Source organism: Trematomus bernacchii, unplaced genomic scaffold, assembly GCF_902827165.1.
Source record: "Trematomus bernacchii unplaced genomic scaffold, fTreBer1.1, whole genome shotgun sequence".
In the NCBI taxonomy this organism is placed as follows: Eukaryota; Metazoa; Chordata; class Actinopteri; order Perciformes; family Nototheniidae; genus Trematomus; species Trematomus bernacchii.
The window spans coordinates 1242698-1260614 of record NW_022987739.1 but is presented as its reverse complement, the minus strand read 5'-3'; the positions used below and the strand labels follow the sequence as shown (position 1 = coordinate 1260614).

Here is a 17917-nt window from a genome sequence, read left to right as displayed (position 1 = left end):
CCTTGAGTTTGACACCCCTGAAGTAGAAGCTTATAAATGGTGGATCAATAGATTCAGCCAGTCCATTACTGCCCGCAGACATCGATCCCCACTTTCAACCCTCACTGGCCATCTTTGATTCTTCTCTTTGTGTGTTATTAACCACCTGTTGTATTGTGTCTGTTGAATGTGCAGCACCAATCAATGCATGTATTTCTCCCCACAGAAGAAGGACCCTTTGGCTCTGTCTAAAAAGCCCAACAACTCCTGCTCGTCCGGCTTGAATTACACAACCAACCTCACAAAGGACTCGTCCATCTCCACTATTTCAAACAGCACTGCGGTACAACTCAAACCCACTGAAACCAAGGCCCCGGACCCCAAAAAGACTTACAACAGTGTGAGCAAGATCGACAAGATGTCCAGAATAGTGTTCCCGGTGCTGTTTGGGACCTTTAACCTGGTGTACTGGGCAACGTATCTCAACAGGGAACCCGTGAGACAAGAGGCGGTTTAAACTCTGCAATCACCCATCCTCCTGACTCAATCAATGCCACTTAGTCCGATAGTGTTTTTTTAGCCCATTGGAAATCATTGCATGTCAGGAAAATGCCTCGAGTTTGTACAAAATATACCCCTTTCCAATTTTTATTTATCTCATTTTAGGACTCCAGTCAATGAATGATTTTAGCATTTGGCATTTATATTTTTTCTCCTTGAGTCTACAGTGTATGATGGTACAGCAAAGTCAAATGCTATGCAAAACAACATTTGTATCATTACTCTAAAGCGGCTGTTGCCTTTGTGACTCTTACTTTGTATAAATGGGCCGTGGGGTCCAGATGTGCGAGGACATGGGACTTTGCTTCCTTGTTAAAAGCAGATGAATAGCCATGCTAAATGTGTTGCCTTCAGAGTGTGATAACTCATTACGAATGCACTGAAATCTCCTGCAGTTACTTTTACAGAAGCCAGATTAACGACTTTCATTAAATCCTGTGTTGGTACTTTGATCGCAATTTTGAATGGGCAGTTTTTTCATGAATACCATTTTCGAACAGGGACAGATTTCAGTTTCCTGTCTCCATGTATGTTTGTAGTTTTAAGAAACATGTATATATTCCCTGCTTTTAGAAAAGTACCACTAAGCCAGTTAGCTATGTTATGCATATACAGCAGCACAGTGTTACCCTAGTCTAGTGCTTCATTGACTGGATATTGAGAAATGAGCAGATTAGCTTAAGCTTTAGCATTTTTGGACCGAATATATACAATGCTTTTTTTAAAGATATCTTGGGGTTTTGCATCAACTTGTTGTTTCTATAAGCTTTTATGATAACTTGCACATTTTCTTTATAAAAATGTAGATGCTTTGAGCAGGTTTTTGTTATATTTTAGAGTACCTGCTGTAGTTAAGAGTGACCTGGGACTAAAGAGAAGAAAGTCACAATGACCTGGTGATTACATTTTCACCATTATCCTTGAGATTCATGATGTCTTATTCCTTATCCATATCCAGGCAAAAACATGAGATCTAGTAATAATTCAAAGTTTTAATTTAATGAGTGTTTTAAAGGAAAAGTTTGACATTTTGGAAATGTGCTCATTCGCTTTCGAGTTAAAATGTTCAGATTGATACCACTCTCATGTCTGTGCGTTAAATATGAAACTAGAACCAGCAACTGGCTAGCTTAGCTTAGCAAAAAGGCTGTAAACAAGTTAGTCAGTTAAATACAGGGCCGCCCCTCCCTACAGCCAGATCACGCAGACTGCCATGGGGCCTCATCTCGCGGAGAGAGCCTCAACGGAGCCGCAAATGCGACGCAACTATGCACTTATGCGGCGCAATTGTGTAGGCGCGGCACAGTTTCGCCGCTGCTAGGCTCCACTAGCAACCCCCCCCCCCCGTCGACGCTCGCGACACAGAGGGCCTCATCATATAACTTTGCGTGGGGAAAAGTGGTTAAATATGTCATTTTTCAGTCATTTGCTTCTTTGTCGAGGCATAAATATGTCAGTGGAGTAAAAACTAAGCTAAAGCGCAACTGTTAGCTTAGCATAGCGCCATGTTTTTTTATCAAGATGTAAAATGGGGTAAACAGCTACACTGGCTTGTACAAATCAAAGAAATCTGCTAAACAGAAGCGGTTTTAAAGCTCACTGATAAGCATGTCCTAAAATTAGCATTAGCTTGAATATAGCAAAGTGTTAAGGCCAGAACTTTGTAAACATCAAACTATTTAAGTAACAATTGAGAGGTAAGACTTCAGTCAAAATTCTCGCCCTAAGCAACTATATGTCCCTTATTAAGTGTAGAGAAGTGAGCCGGAGGAAATTTGACTTACTTTCTCTTTTTTTTAAGCAATTTGTAGTTGCCTTCTTTCCCTCACTATAATGAATGCTTTCTATTTTCTTTAACTCAGATTTAAGGAACATTACTTTAAGTTACGGACATAGCCCTGCTAGTTGTTTCCCTCTAGTTTTGAGTCTTGATGCTAAGCTAAACTATGCTAAGCTTGCCTTCTCCTTGTTCGAGATTCATATTTAGCTACATCAGTGGTATTGATCTTGTTATCTTAGTCCAAGAAGAAAGGAAATAATGTGATTCAATGACATATCCTTCAAGTCCAGCTTTTTACTTGATACTGCGACAGTGCATGCACAACACTCACTTCAGCAGAGAACGTTTTGCAACCTTCACAGTTTTTAGTTTTACTGTTCGAGTATTTGAGAATTGAAATATGAATGTGATCTTCTCATGTGACTTTATGCCTTCTGCGTGGCCGGCCTCTATTTAATACGTTTATGGAACACACCAGTTGTATTATATTATTACATTTAAATGAATTTAAGGTACAGGCTGTTCTTTAAATGCAAATATCTGAAGCAATAAATAATGCTCATAATTATTAATGATTTCTGTTTATGGTGATTGTCATCATTTGACTTTCATTTGGTTGATGTCTTTTTATCCAGATTGAATCCTTTTGGCAATAGTCTTTTTCTATATATAGCTATACTCTGATTCCTTTTATCTCCGCCCCTCCCTCTTTGGAAGCACAGTGCCCTGCAGGTTTAATGTATTTATTCATTAATTTTGTAAAATACTTGTGCAGATGACCGGTGCAAGGGGCTGGGTCACAATGAATACTTTCTTTCTTTCTTAATTGTTATGCATACCTGATTCCCAATAAAGCTTCACTGAATCCATTAATCTGATGTTATTAATACACAATCTCACTGATAATGAAGTTGTGACATACAGAGGTGCAGGAATGAGTCCTAATTTTCCTTTTTTCTTGTCTTCAAATCAATGTTTTTTTTAATGTGTTTTTGGTTGTTATCCTTAAATAAGGTCTGTGGTTAACACAAGCTTAAGATATGTTATCGTTTTGTTCTACGACATAAAATACGTCAGTAAATACCCCACTGGTGAATAAAAAAACAGCCGTTGCTAACAAGTGTCTAAATGAGACGACTAAATGTCATCACGCCCAACATTAGCCGCATTTAGCTTGGCGGTGGTGATGTTAAGTCGTGCTGTAGTTCCTTTATAGCCCAACATTAGCCGCCTTTAGCTTAGCGGTGGTGATGTTAAGTCTTGTCGTCATGCTGTAGTTCCTTTATAGCCCAACATTAGCCGCCTTTAGCTTAGCGGTGGTGATGTTAAGTCATGTCGTCGTGCTGTAGTTCCTTGATAGCGCAACATTAGCCACCTTTAGCTTAGCGGTGGTGATGTTAAGTCATGTGAACGTGCTGTAGTTCCTTTATAGCCCAACATTAGCCACCTTTAGCTTAGCGGTGGTGACGTCAAGTCATGTGACCTTGCTGTAGTACCTTTAGACTATACTTCAAAAATCATGAAGTGGTGTTAATATGTGGAGATGATCCTGCTGAACAAAACATGTAAGTGTCAATTAGCGACCTTGGGTCCCCTGAAAGGAGCTATACATTTAAGTTATTATTATTATTATTATTATAAACTTGTATTTTCCGCAGAGATTGTTTTATGCTATGTTCCAAAAATCCCATTGGCATTTTGTGTATGCAGCCCTTGCGTCGCTAACTTCCGAGTCAGCCTACACAAATATGTAATAACTGCACGACTAATGTAGATGTTTGTGTTTTCTCAGTTTACTTCTGTTAAATTCAAAATAAATACACAGTTGAACAGGACATGCTGATATACATTCATCCAGGACACATGATAAACGCTGCCTTAATCTTCCTTGATGGAACAACGGGCTGCATGTGCTGCTTCTCTTTGATTATATGCATCCAGATCATGCCGCCTCTTCAGTTGCTGAACTGGTAAATCCATCTTGGGGTTCTCTGTGGCGCTAACATCTGGCTCACATCTGTTTGTGGAGGATTTAGCTCCATTTAAGTTGTTTTTTCCATTCAGCTGGCCCATACTCTACACCAAATTAAGCCGCCACTGATGGCTCCGAATGACATCATTGGTAGTATATGGCTTGAGAAGCAAAGAGGAGTGACAGTAAAGGAAAGGCTAACCGAAGGTACTCCCGCTTTCTGACCTTTATACACATATTGTACACGGCACACTGCAAAAAGAAATACGGCAGTTATTTTCGAAGCATGCAAACACTGTAAAATGCTTAAGCAAAAGACAAATAGATGCATATATAATGTAATTTAAGTACTGCTTTATATCATACAACTGATTTCATTGATGTATTTAAAGCCACTATGTGTATTTGGATTGGTGCAACCCTACAATTTCTCTGGCATAGATCGTTGCTACTGTATCTACCACTATTTAGTAAATCCTATGTATAATAGCTTTAATAATTATGTTCATTTCCTTTTTTATTCAGAATGATTCTTATAAGCTGCTTCATTATTTGTTTTGCAAAAGGCATGGCATTATAGTATGTTTGTTAAAGTGGAGCTGCAGGATTATAGCCTTTTTATTGCACATTTTTACTTAACCCTCCTGGTGTCTTCGGGTCAAATCTGACCGATTTACTACTTTCATCAATCATAACTTTTTTGTTTTACATTCGATTACATTAAGGCTTTATGATATCCTTCACAGTAGATATTTGAAAATATACAATTGCTGCTGATCACCACTTTCATTGAATTTTGGATGATTTAGTCAACTTTGTAACACCCATGGTGTTCCCATAAAGAAAAGGAATTAGCAACCATCTGGATCAGATAAAACACACACACACACACTCTAGATGTGTCCCCCCCCCTTATGTGCCCAATCCCCCCATGTGAATCACACACAAACACACACAGAACAATTTGATATATTTCACGCTCGTATGTGCCCATCCCCCCACATGGATCACACCTGGCACACGCAATACATGTTCAGTGTCTATTCTTTGTATATTTACTGCAGTTTTTCATGTATACCATAGTCTGATACAATATTTACAGTTTGAAAGGGTGTTCAATGAAATTTGGCGATGATTAATGGTTTTTGTGTTAATGTAATTGCAGATAAAACAGGACCGGTCAAATTTGACTGCGAACACCAAAGTAAGGGGGGGGAAAACGAAGACAATATACATTTATATTAATATTGTTATTTTATATAATTTGATTGCACATGTTTACTTTAGCCTTTGTTCATATGAATATATATATTTTTTTTTATCTAAATGATGCACCTGTCACAAAACCCAATTTACCACTAGGATAAATAAGTCTACAATAACAAAAGTTATTTATAATTTTAAAATATAATCAGTTCACCTTGATTCAAACGCTGCAGTTCAATCAATAAATCAAATTGAAACCACATTAACAAAATTGCCAAATGATGGATGAAAAAATCTCAATTTCAGAACAGTGATGAAGCTGGAAGTTAATTATTTGAGCTGCAGGATTATAGCCAAAATAATAATCACACTTATTCATCAGGATTGTTTAGTGTTTGTTCGGGCAATATATCTGTGTTGTGCTTTCACATCTGAGAAAACTGCTTTTATTTATTGTGCTACACTCAAAGTGCACAAATCAACCTGCAAGCTCCAAAGCAGGTCAGTAAACTGCAGTTCATTTAATGGCCACTTGAGGGAGTCGCTCTCCTTAGACCCCAATGTTAAAATGCCAAACCTAATGATAACAGCTTGGAAAATATTGTCGAAAAATGTTTTACTCAATTGTGCAATACTTAAGCAAATATTCTTAATTACACTTCTCCACTGTTCATATGCTTCTGGAGTAAAATCAAACTGTTGTCCAAAGTGTCTACGCTGCAACTCTGGGAACGTGGTAAAGTAAGGAGAAACCTTTAAGGCAGGGGTGTCAAACTCAATTGTATCTCGGGCCACATTAGCATCATGGTTGCACTCAAAGGGCCAGTTTTATATTTAAGACAATATAAAAATACATATATAAATATTTAATTATATATAAAATAATGTATTATATTACATTATTGCCTCTGCATTGGATTATTATCGGATAGGAGAATAACTTCATAATTAAATACGTCTGAAAGCAGAAGTCTAGGGCAAATAATTGCAAGTCTCTTCAGTGAGAATGTCACAAAATAACTTTTTTAAAAAGTCCCCAAAAAAAAAGAAGGGACATTTTGAAAAAAAAGTAACATTTTGAAAAAAAAGTCAGATTCTGAGAAAAAAATGAATATTTTGATGAAAAAAAATCAAATTCTGAGTAAAAATGTAGATGCATTGTGGGACATGTAGTTTATGGGCAACGTGCCTCTGTAAATCGGCATGGAAATTAAGTCACGAGGTGGATTTGGCCCCCGGGCCTTGAGTTTGACACCCCTGCTTTAAGGCAATTCTAATATAATGGCGCATTTCCACTACACGGTCGGCCTCGGCCACACTCGGTACGGCTCGGTACGGCTCGGTACGGCTTGGCCGCGTTGGGCCTTAACAGGGCCGACTCACTTCATGCTGCGCTTCCATTACAGTTTAGGAACTGGGGTAGTTACTATAGTAACGCAGTGTAGGCGGAGCCGTGACGTCATCTTCAATGAGAAATCCAGAAACACAACACAGCCGTTAGCCGTTAGCACTCAGAGCTCACAGCTCCTTATATATGTTCAGAAACTCGACAAAAGTTAAACAAGTACACACCACAGACTGCCTGTGTCATGGTGAATACAGTCGCTGCTTTATTTGTCTGTATAGGCCGTTGTTGTGAGTGTGGACGGTCGGGGCATATACTGCGTTAGCTTAGCCAATCTCCATCTAGAAAAACACGAATTTTAAAAGGTTTTTCGCCTGCCGTCTGTCTGCAGACTTGACAAAGCATTAATTCATGGTTTTTACTAACCGGTATCAGTATGTTGTTACTTCGGCATCATTTTGAAACGTGTATTACAATTAAATCACGGTCAAATATGTCCATCTTGTTGTAGTTCTAGCCCTCTTGCCAGCGCTCCTCTCTTTAGTTTAGCATACTCAGCCCGACTCAGCCCTGTTTGTTGGCCCCGATAGAACCACAATTTTCTAGGGCCAGAAAAGAGGGGAAAAAGTGGCCCCGCGCCGTGCCGCGCCGGAACGAGGCCTAGTGGAAGCACAACCAAAAAAGGGGACGGCACGACACGGCACGCTTAAAGCGAGCTACGCGCTGCAATGGAAATGCGCCATTATGGCGCATTTCCATTGCGCCAGAGCACCTTTCCTCTCATCAAGACATAACGCTCATTTAAATATGGAGCAAGACATGACTCATTATTTCTCCAGTATGAGACAAATAAAGAGCTTTTTGAACATTAAAGCATGGAGACATGTCCCAGTAGAGACACTACATACTGATATACACCTGAACATCAGCAGGAGAGGACTCTTTAAAGTAGAGACACTACATACTGATATACACCTGAACATCAGCAGGAGAGGACTCTTTAAAGTAGAGACACTACATACTGATATACACCTGAACATCATCAGGAGAGGACTCTTTAAAGTAGAGACACTACATACACATATGAACCTGGAAATGATGTCTTCATGCATGTAGGCTTGGGAAGGTACCTCACCAGGGAGAGAACACTATACGGCCTTTCATCGCTCTGTGAAACCTGAATGGGGAGCTTCAAATGTGTATAGAGGATCTTAATTACATCAAATGGAGGAAATATGAGATGTCAACGCTTTCCTGGCAGGGTGGAGAGACGGGGAGATGGAGGAAGAGAGAAAGTGGTGACAGGTGGAAAACTGAAAACATCCAGACTGATGGGATGCAACCTGGAGTCGTCTGTGCAAACCCACAAGGGTTATCCCACCGTTATATCAGGCTGCGGAGTCACGGATTACATCAAGGGGAAATCAGGATACTTTAAGTTAGTGAACTACTTGAAGTTGGAGTTTATATTTTCTTTCCATCAGTTTGTGCCCCCCCCACACACACACACACACACACACACACACACACACACACACACACACACACACACACACACACACACACACACACACACACACACACACACACACACACACACACACACACACACACACATCGACCTGGGCTGCCACACAGCAGCCACGGTGCTGCAACTGAGGCTACACTTCAAGGTCGATGAGGGAGGGGGGTACATGTTGTCAGATTGAGGAAAACATTCACCAGGAGAGTTTTCTTGTACTAATAGAATGAATTCTGGGGGTTGGAGCTTAGAATTTCCCACTTTCAATTTTAAGGACCACCCTACGTGAGGCTAAACTTCAAGGTCGATGAGGGAGGGGTAAATGTTGTTGGAATTTGAATAAAATTCACCAGGAGAGTTTTCTAGACTATCATAACGAATTCCGGTGGTTGGAGCTTAAATTTTAAGGACCACCCTAATATATATATATATATATATTATCGTATCTTGATCTAAACCCCGCCTTTGCTTAGAGGCAATAAAACATGTTTTACCATTTAAAAAAACTAAACTAAATATTCTGCACCTTTCCACGTCGATGCACACTGTGTATTTAATTTTTTTGGCCGAATCAATGCTCACACAATGTTTGCAGAGATTACAACAATTTAAAAATCTGGTTAAATGATTGATGAGTGATGTTCTGTGCAGATCTGTAGTGTTCGTGCACTGATGCATAGATCATACCGAGACCTCTCAAAGGTCAACATTCAGCTTAGCTCTCTTTTAAAATATAAATGATGCATGAAAACAAAATGTGATCCAGCTTCTGAATATTGAAGTATGCTGTATATTTGCATTGTTTTTAGTTTTTGCATACATTTTATATTTGCAAGCTCTTAAAACTTTTAATCCAGAAAACATGGCAGCACAACCTTATAATGTATGTATGTGTACTTGTATTACATTTTTCATTCATATTTTTAGCTGATTCATGTGTCTGTGAATCTGTACTGTGATGTTCTGCTTGTATCTGTCTTTGTACATTGGGTTATAATTATTATTCCCATGTTTGGCAATTTATTTTAGCATTTTTTGCATTTAAAAAGTTTGTGGCTTAGTTAGTGCTTTACAAACTAATATGCAAGGCATTGGGATATAGAGCAACGGAAATGCATTATAAAAACACATTGAAATACTTTAAAAAACAGTCATGAAAAGGGTTAGAGAGAGAGAATAGAAATACAACAAGCTAAAATAGAATAACACAGATTTAAAATACCAGAATAAAAGGAGTGAGAGATGCAGCAAACCTGCAGCTTTCTGTGAACCTGTTCCAGATATATGGAGCAAAGGTACTTTTACTTCCATCTCTGCATTTCTTTTTACTCTTCATCGTCTGCATTTCTGCTTTTCACCAGCAGAGGATGACAGCAGCTTATCTGCACGCACTGGATCTCACTCTGTATTAAACACAAGCTGTAGAGAAAGCCTCAGTGAGACAATCGGCTATTAGTCTTTCTTTAATGCTGTGTGGACATGATTCACGTTATCAAAACCAAATGAAACTGTATTTATTGGATCTCTGCTGTCATCTGGGGTTTATTTATCTCAGCACTTAATTTCCACCCTTCAGGAATCTTTGGGATGTGTCAGAGGAATAACACATGAAGCCCACAGAGGAGGAAATACTCGTTCTTCTTCTACTCCTCAGCCACAGATTTATTTGTAACAGGTCATATTATTCATCTGAAAGACACTGAAAGAAATCCACTTGCAGATGTTTCCTCACATTCAACATTTGGACATTTGTGTTATTTATTTATATTTTCCCAAGACAATCATTTTTGCCTCTCTCTCTCCATCTCTATTCTCATACTGCCTGTGCTGCAGCACCTCTTTTCACCCTCTGTCTGAAACCAGAGCCCAGTCTGTTCTGATTGGTTAGTTAGCCGGCTCTGTTGTGATTGGTCAACCTCTCAGGGATGTCCCGCCCCTTAGCCTATCACGTACAATGTGTTGGAGCGCTAGCCAATAAGAGCGGGAGTGTTACGTAGTGATGTCACTATGTTCCGGAAGTAAACAAAGGAGTCCAATGGAGGTGTTTTGTAGACCATTGACATGCGCAAAACCCTATATAATAACACACTACAGGAAAGGGAAAACCCCAAAAAGCAAAATAGGGCCTCTTTAAAGGGAACATTGCATACCCTTTGCTACGGAAATTAGTTCCATTCTAGTTCGATTCTGGCTAGTTTGGTTCGCAATCGGTTCAGTTTTTAAGTTTTAATTGACAATGTTTGGCAAGATAGCGCCAGTATTACAAGGATGAGGTTACTGTAGCACAGCCACTGCAACTTATACCGCTGAAGCAGTGTGATGCTTTTTACAACGGTATGAACGTGAACAGTCATTAAAAGTATGTTGAGTCAAAGATAGTAAGTCTTGTTAATGTAACGTGATATGTATGTTGGTTGGTGGTTGCATTCTAGTCATTAGGTGTTGTCGGCTCTTTTGTTTCTGTAAAAACGTTCTTCTCTTCGCCATACTCGCCATGAGCTGTTATTGTTAATCTGCCCAGGCTTCCAACGTAACCCTCTTACATGTATGTGGTTCCTGGTTTCAGCTCAGCAGTGTTCTTATGCAAATGTAGACTTTTTAATGTTGTTTTGTGTAGTTTGAAGAAGAATGTGTAGGAAGAATATCCTGTATAAGGTTTTGGCTGCACATACTTCTTATAGCAAAACACATTTATTGTTGGTCCTTTCATGGGATCTGTTGACAAAAAGCTACAGGTAGGGATAAATCCACATCAGCCTTATCAACGCAGTATCCTCTTTGTGAGTACAGAAACTGCAGACGTCATATTACACAAGATGTATCATAGATTGTACAAAAAAAGGGAAGAAAGTCAATTTGACCTTCAAATGTGGCGTCGCCATCGCGTCTTCTTTTTTGGACTCAGAAGTGACACAGTGCGAAGCTAAGTACTGTACAACCAAACGCTAAAGGAGGCTGTTTTAGGAGAACAAATGTTATAATTAACCTTGATAAAGTAAAAACACAAACTGTGAGAGGTTTTAAAGTTGTAAAACGAAAACAAGGACAACACCGTGCTTTCAATCAGGAGTAGCCCCGCCTTAAAGGGGACCTATCATGCAAAATGCACTTTTGTACGTCTTTTATACATGAATATGTGTCCCCGGTGTTCCAGGGAACTCACCAAGTGTCAGAAAACACAACCCTCTCTATTTTCCTCCATACCCAAATCTCTAAAAAAGGGGCTGCAACGGATCTGATAAAAACTGATCCAGATTTGAACACTGTCCTGACGTCAGGACAGTGGCGCTACGGCTATTGGGCCAACTCCACCAATCAGGAGGAGACAGCCACGGCCATTGCCGTTCAAAAGCGCTGGAGACGCTGTAGTACATATGCCAGGCCAGTAGATGGTGCTGTTCTCACAGAATCAGCCCTTACAAACACAGAGCTAGAAATTGTCAAATTGAGCGAAATGAGGCATGGCTAAAATGCATGATCTGTTTGGTATTTTGAAAAAAAAAAAGTATAAATATGCCTTATATAGGTATGGTCCTACACTATATTATTATAATATAGTATGATGGGTCCACTTTAAAGGATTCACTGCTTTATCATCTATTTTACTCTAAATTGGACCATCATTTACTGAATGAATTTAATCAAGTGTTCTTCAAGCAGCATGTGTTGTCAAGTTGGTGAAGATGTTTCTTCATTTGCATGTGATTTGGCAAATTAGTGTTTTTATATTTGCATAGTTTCTGAAGTTCTGATGTTAGTGTTTTGGGCCGTAGTAAGGCGTTTGCACCTGTTGGTCAAATACTGATAGCTATATGATTTAATTTTATATTAATATATTTATGTTTCTCTAAAGTTATTGTAAGACCTTTTCTTCTATTATAATAGGCAAAGCTATATGATAAAAATGAAATGATCCAGTCCAGTCCACTCCAGTCACAAGGAAACAATTTTGCGCACGTCACAAATAAGTGAATGAAGTGGAGCAAAGTATACGTTCTGACTGCAGGTTTGTGCAAAGTAGTGCAAAGTAGTCCCTGAGAAAGTGGTGTGACGCACACTTCCGCGAGAGGACTTTGTGATGAATCGATGCATGCGGAGCGCGCGCACCTGCTGGAGAGCAGCAGCAGTGTCCGCGAGGTGAGGACTCAACGCGCTCGTGAGCAGGGATTTAATGTACAATGAGTGAAATGTGTGTCGGATTACGAACTATGAGGAGCTTTTGTCTCTTGCTCCTGATGTCTGTCCTCCACACCTGGTAAGTGGCGTGCAAGGGATGTCGGATAAATCACATTTCGTGCAGAAAACTTTGTCTCTAAGTTCAATTGAAGGACTCTTGAGTGGGATTTTGTTTTGTGTGCATGCAGTCTGCAGAAATGTGTCTCTTTGCCCCCACAGCTCGCTCACAGTGCAGCATGAGGAGGACTATGAGGATGTCACTGTGAACCAGATGCTGGCTCCCAAATCTCAGGAGAGCGACGCCACGGAAATACTCAACAACCTGCTGAAGGAATATGATAAGAAACTAAGACCGGATATCGGAGGTAAAAGCCTTTTTTTGTTTTAGTTGCAGGCTGTAAATCCACCACATGCATGCAGCTGTTTAATAAATGCTATGTCTAAGGTTTGGATGCTTACAATTACTTGTTACCTGTAAACACATGTAATCATTAACCTAATCTGAGTATCACAATATACAATCATGAGTCAACAACAAGAGACAAACTGTTCTGTTGCCTAATTTTGGAAGAATTTGACCTTTACATTAAAAGTAAGAAGACTAGTTGGACTAGTAATCAGTCACAATTAATAGATACCTGTCAAAAAATGTAATTAACCTAATCTGAGTATCATAATATAAAAGTAATGCAACCTGATTGCTTTCCGCTGCTCATGGATTATCTCAATATCAAACGCAATGCAATTAAACACAAGAGAAAATAAATATCAATAAGATGTGTTTTACTGAAGTTTATTACAAGATGTGACCTTTGAAAAGAAGAAACCAAGATATGTAGGATCAAAAATGACTTTACTGATAGGAAAACCTGCTTTTCATTCATCTCATTCAGGCAGTAGCCTAAACACCAACAATGAAACATATGAGCACATTATACTACAGTACAGTTTAAAAAAGCAGAAATAAAATCTGAGCTGACAGAAAATGCTCAGTTTTAGTTTAGTACACACAGTTAAGCTCAGACACACTATTTTATGAACATATAGGTTCACCTACTGACTTAAAAACAGAACAAATGGACCAAAGAAAACCATAAAGCAGATTCAGGCATATAGATTCACACTTGAAGTATTATCCTATAGAACAGTTTACAGAGAAGAAATAACATCTGATCCTTTTACAACGAACACTATAATGCTCTTTTAAGGTGTTACTAACACTGTAATCCTGATAGTTATACCCAATTTTAGAAATGCAACAATAACCTGATAACACCTTTTTTTGTTATGTAACTGTAAGAGAATACCTTTTTTGTACCCTGATAATGTATCGTTACATGTAATCCATTACTCCCCAAGTCTTGCTATACCTACATATTGACTGCAAATAACACCTGACCTGTATACACCTGCAGCAGGTGTCAGAATCTGATCAGTGCGCAGATATGCGTCTGATAAAACTGTAGAGATTCAAGTAAAAAAAATATCTAGAGCTGCAACCATGGACTATTTCAACATGCAGAAATATCTTTAATTAATGTTTTCATCCCCTCAAACGTTCAGATTTTCCTGCTTTTCTCTCTTTTATATCGTATTAAAGTCAATAGAAAATTGATTAATAATCAGCTACTATTCTACAAGTAATCTTTTATGAAAAATGCTGTTTTCCGCTTCCAAATGTGGATAATATTTCTGCCTTTCTCTTATATCAAAGTGAATATTTTTGGACTTCTAAAGACATCGTTCATAGTTTTCTCTGACCTTGTACACCCCAAAGGTGTTCATTGCAGCCCTAATTCACTCTTACAAAAAAATGTGGTTGCTGAAAAATATCTCAAACTATTTTAGTTGATGAGTAATTATAGTTTATACAAACATTTTGAGATTTCCTTTTTTTTTTCTCTATTTCTTTATATCATATAAAAGTGAAGATATTATCTCAGATGTTAATAAATGCTAGATAATGACTGCAATTCAAGTCAAACAAATAACCAGAGCTGCAAACATTGGTCAACAGAATACATCATCTGCAACTATTCTGAGATTTGATGGAAAGTCGTTTAAATAATTTTAAATGCAGAGATGTCCAAAAGTAAATCATTTTAAAAGGGCTGCGAGTCTTTGTCACATTAAATCAGGGGTTGTTTGTTTCAAACAAGGTGGAATTCACTCCGTTTTCAGCTTTTTAGTTTATATTGACCTCCAGCAACAAAGGTCAAGACGCAACTCATCTGCATATCCTCATGAATATAAATCACATTTAGAGGACGAAACTTTAGTGCAGGACAGAGAGATGAGGAGTTTTATAATTTAGAGACTCAGATTAAGTTTTAGAGGAGGCTACTGTACCAATCTGATCAATGTCAGGATCCAGAGTGAGTGTGATGGTAACTTCCTCTCCAATAGTTTGTGAGTTGTATGAGTAGAGAAGTGGTTCCAAGCCATGGATGTATTAAGAGAACCCTATATGCCTCATAACCTTATTTTCCAACGTTTAAGTATCTCAGTGAATTGAGTGGACAACAGTTTTGAAATTGGAAATACTGGGAATTTAACCTATCGAGCATTTCAACTCAAGGAGAAATAAGCGTTCTGAAAGGACATTGGTGCGAATTTCAACGAGTCAGAGAGATGAGAGTTGTGTTGTTAGATTTAGTTTGTTTGGATTACAGCAAGTCTAGCTTTCTATTATCTAAGACTTTATATGATGAATGCTGAATATTTAGTCAATTAACAGTTGTTATCCTAACCATAACCCTAGTTTTAAAGATAGAATCTCATGTCTACCTTCTCATTCCCAATGTTAGTCAATGTGAAATGGCTTGTTCCAGGCCCCAAGGACGTGTGCCGGGCGTTGAAGCAAATTGTCCTAGTGGCCAAACGGTGGTATTACATCTTCTGTGTCAGTCTCTGACATCATTGGGCCTAATTGACTTACATTGGGAAAGACATGTCTGTTAGTATTATTAATAATGTTAGATGAATAACGTGCAATTACGTAACTACCACTACGGTTTTTGCACTACTAAATACTGTTAATATTTACATTAATTATGTGACCATCTATGGTTTTTCTGTAGTTATTGAATTGCTCTTTTTACTGCACTGTTAGTGTACAGTTTTATTATTATTGTGCTGCTGTGTTTATTGTATTTTTTTAACTCTGGCACAAAAATGTCCTTCGGGATGAGTAAAGTCTTATCTTATCTTATCTTATCTTATCTTATCTTAAATCTAGTGACTGGCTGTGTGGTAGTGTGGTCGTCTTTCAATCAGAAGGTTGTGGGTTTGATCCGAGTCCCTGCAGTCAACATATTGATGTATGCTTGGGCAAGATACTTTACTACTTCACTACAAGATACTTTAATACTAAACCCCAAGTTTCTCCCAATGGCATGCAATGTAATGTGTGTAAATGTTAGTTTCCTTGGCCTGCCTCTATGAATGTGTGTGAATGAGTGAATGATGACGTATGTAATAATAATAATACATTTAATTTCAAAGCGCTTTTTCAGGTGCTCAAAGACGCTTTACAGTGGTGATAAAACGAGATAAAATAGAATCAAAAATATTAAAACAGTAACACAACATAATTCACAAATTAAAAGCCAATCTGAAGAGGTGTGTTTTGGTCAGTGTTTTGAAAGTGGGGGGGTCGGTGCAGTCTCTGATGTGTTGTAGAAGGGAGTTCCAGAGAGTGGGGGCGGCGATGGAGAAGGCTCATTCCCCCCAGAGGGTGGGGGCAGCGATGGAGAAGGCTCTGTACCCCCAGAGGGTGGGGGCAGCGATGGAGAAGGCTCATTCCCCCCAGAGGGTGGGGGCAGCGATGGAGAAGGCTCTGTCCCCCCAGAGGGTGGGGGCAGCGATGGAGAAGGCTCTGTCCCCCCAGAGGGTGGGGGCAGCGATGGAGAAGGCTCTGTCCCCCCAGAGGGTGGGGGCAGCGATGGAGAAGGCTCATTCCCCCCAGAGGGTGGGGGCAGCGATGGAGAAGACTCTGTACCCCCAGAGGGTGGGGGCAGCGATAGAGAAGGCTCTTTTCCCCCCAGGTTCAGAGCTTGGTTCGTGTGGGGATAGAGAGGAGGTTCGCTTCTGATGAACGAAGGCTGCGGGAAGGGGTGTAGTGGTGGATCAGGTCGGTGAGGTAGGGGAGGGGGCCTGGTTATTGAGAACTTTGTGTGTTAGCAGAAGGATTTTGAAGTGTATTCGTTGACGGACGGGGAGCCAGTGCAGGTTTTGAAGGACGGGGGTGATGTGGTCTCTGGAGCGGGTGTGGGTGAGGAGGCGGTCGGCGCAGTTCTGGATATATTGTAGTTTATTTAGAATTTTGGATGATGAACCATACAGGATGCTGTTGCAGTAGTCCAAATGTAAAGTGATTTAAGTGCTATGTAACTGCAGTCCTAGGAAAAACTGTCTGACTCTTTTCAACAGCGTGTTGTATAAGTGTTAAAAGGATGTCTCAAATGATTACGTTACCTCTATCTTTTGAATTTGTTGTCGTGATTTGTCAAGCCTGAAATTCACCAATGACAGGTTTGACCAGCTGTCAAACTTAAATGTTAACTGAGTCATCAGTATTTTTGCCTTTTTATGTTAACATCACAAATGCTTCTTGAGTTTTTGTTGAGAAGTTAGTAATTAAAGGGAGTAGGGCTGCACAATTTGCCAGAAAATAACCTGTTGCCATTATTTTAGAGTGATTTTGCAATTGCAATATTAGAGGTAATCATAATCTTTGAGATTTTCGAGATTTCATAATGCATATTTCTCCTTGAAATGAAGTGCTGGTGATTTAGTGACTTAATTATAGTTATAGGACGATTGTGGTAAAGTTAATCATTATTCACTATTTTAAGTTCAATCACCCAAATCAGTAGCTTTTTATTTTGGTTTTACAGCAACCAGATCCATTTTTGGGATAAATTGCAAGTATTATTTCCCCAAAAATGGATCAATTTATAAAAAATGCTGTCCCCAAAATGCCGAAACACATACATATCGGGTCCATTTTGAAAAATACAATAAAAGTGACCCCCTTACTGGTCATTAGCATCTGTATTGCTTGAGTCTTTGTGCAGCTGTTGCATACATCTGTTACTATGGATACCAAGCCAGTAATGCTGTGTGGCCTTCAGACAGAGAAAGACATATTACCGTCACATAGGAAGTCAGTGAGGGGTCGATTCCCTCACACAAAGTGAGGTGGAAAAGACCCTCCGATGCCGTCCTCAGAGAGAGAGAGAGAGAGTGACACTTTGACTCCAGTAAATAACCCTAACCTCTCACTATCTTCTCCTGAAACACACCTGGAGGTTTTGTACTTTCACTCAACCTCTGGTCACTTTTTGGGTTTTATTTGTTACTCCTCTGAAGTCT

At 39.2% G+C, this 17917-nt stretch overlaps 2 protein-coding genes across 2 annotated transcripts in view; both read left to right on the top strand.

The window, feature by feature from the left end:
* The window catches only part of gabra5 (gamma-aminobutyric acid type A receptor subunit alpha5), a 42332-nt gene extending 39139 nt beyond the window's left edge, over positions 1-3193 (top strand). The window contains exon 10 of the mRNA XM_034147944.1: positions 206-3193. Coding sequence (XP_034003835.1) covers positions 206-496 — 291 coding nt within the window. The 3' untranslated portion in view covers positions 497-3193. The remainder of the gene's footprint in view (positions 1-205) is intronic.
* Positions 3194-12573: 9380 nt separating this feature from the next.
* Positions 12574-17917, top strand: part of LOC117496151 (gamma-aminobutyric acid receptor subunit gamma-3) — a 50625-nt gene continuing 45281 nt past the window's right edge. The window contains exons 1-2 of the mRNA XM_034147860.1: positions 12574-12620; positions 12761-12906. Of these exons, the coding sequence (XP_034003751.1) occupies positions 12574-12620; positions 12761-12906 (193 nt within the window). The remainder of the gene's footprint in view (positions 12621-12760; positions 12907-17917) is intronic.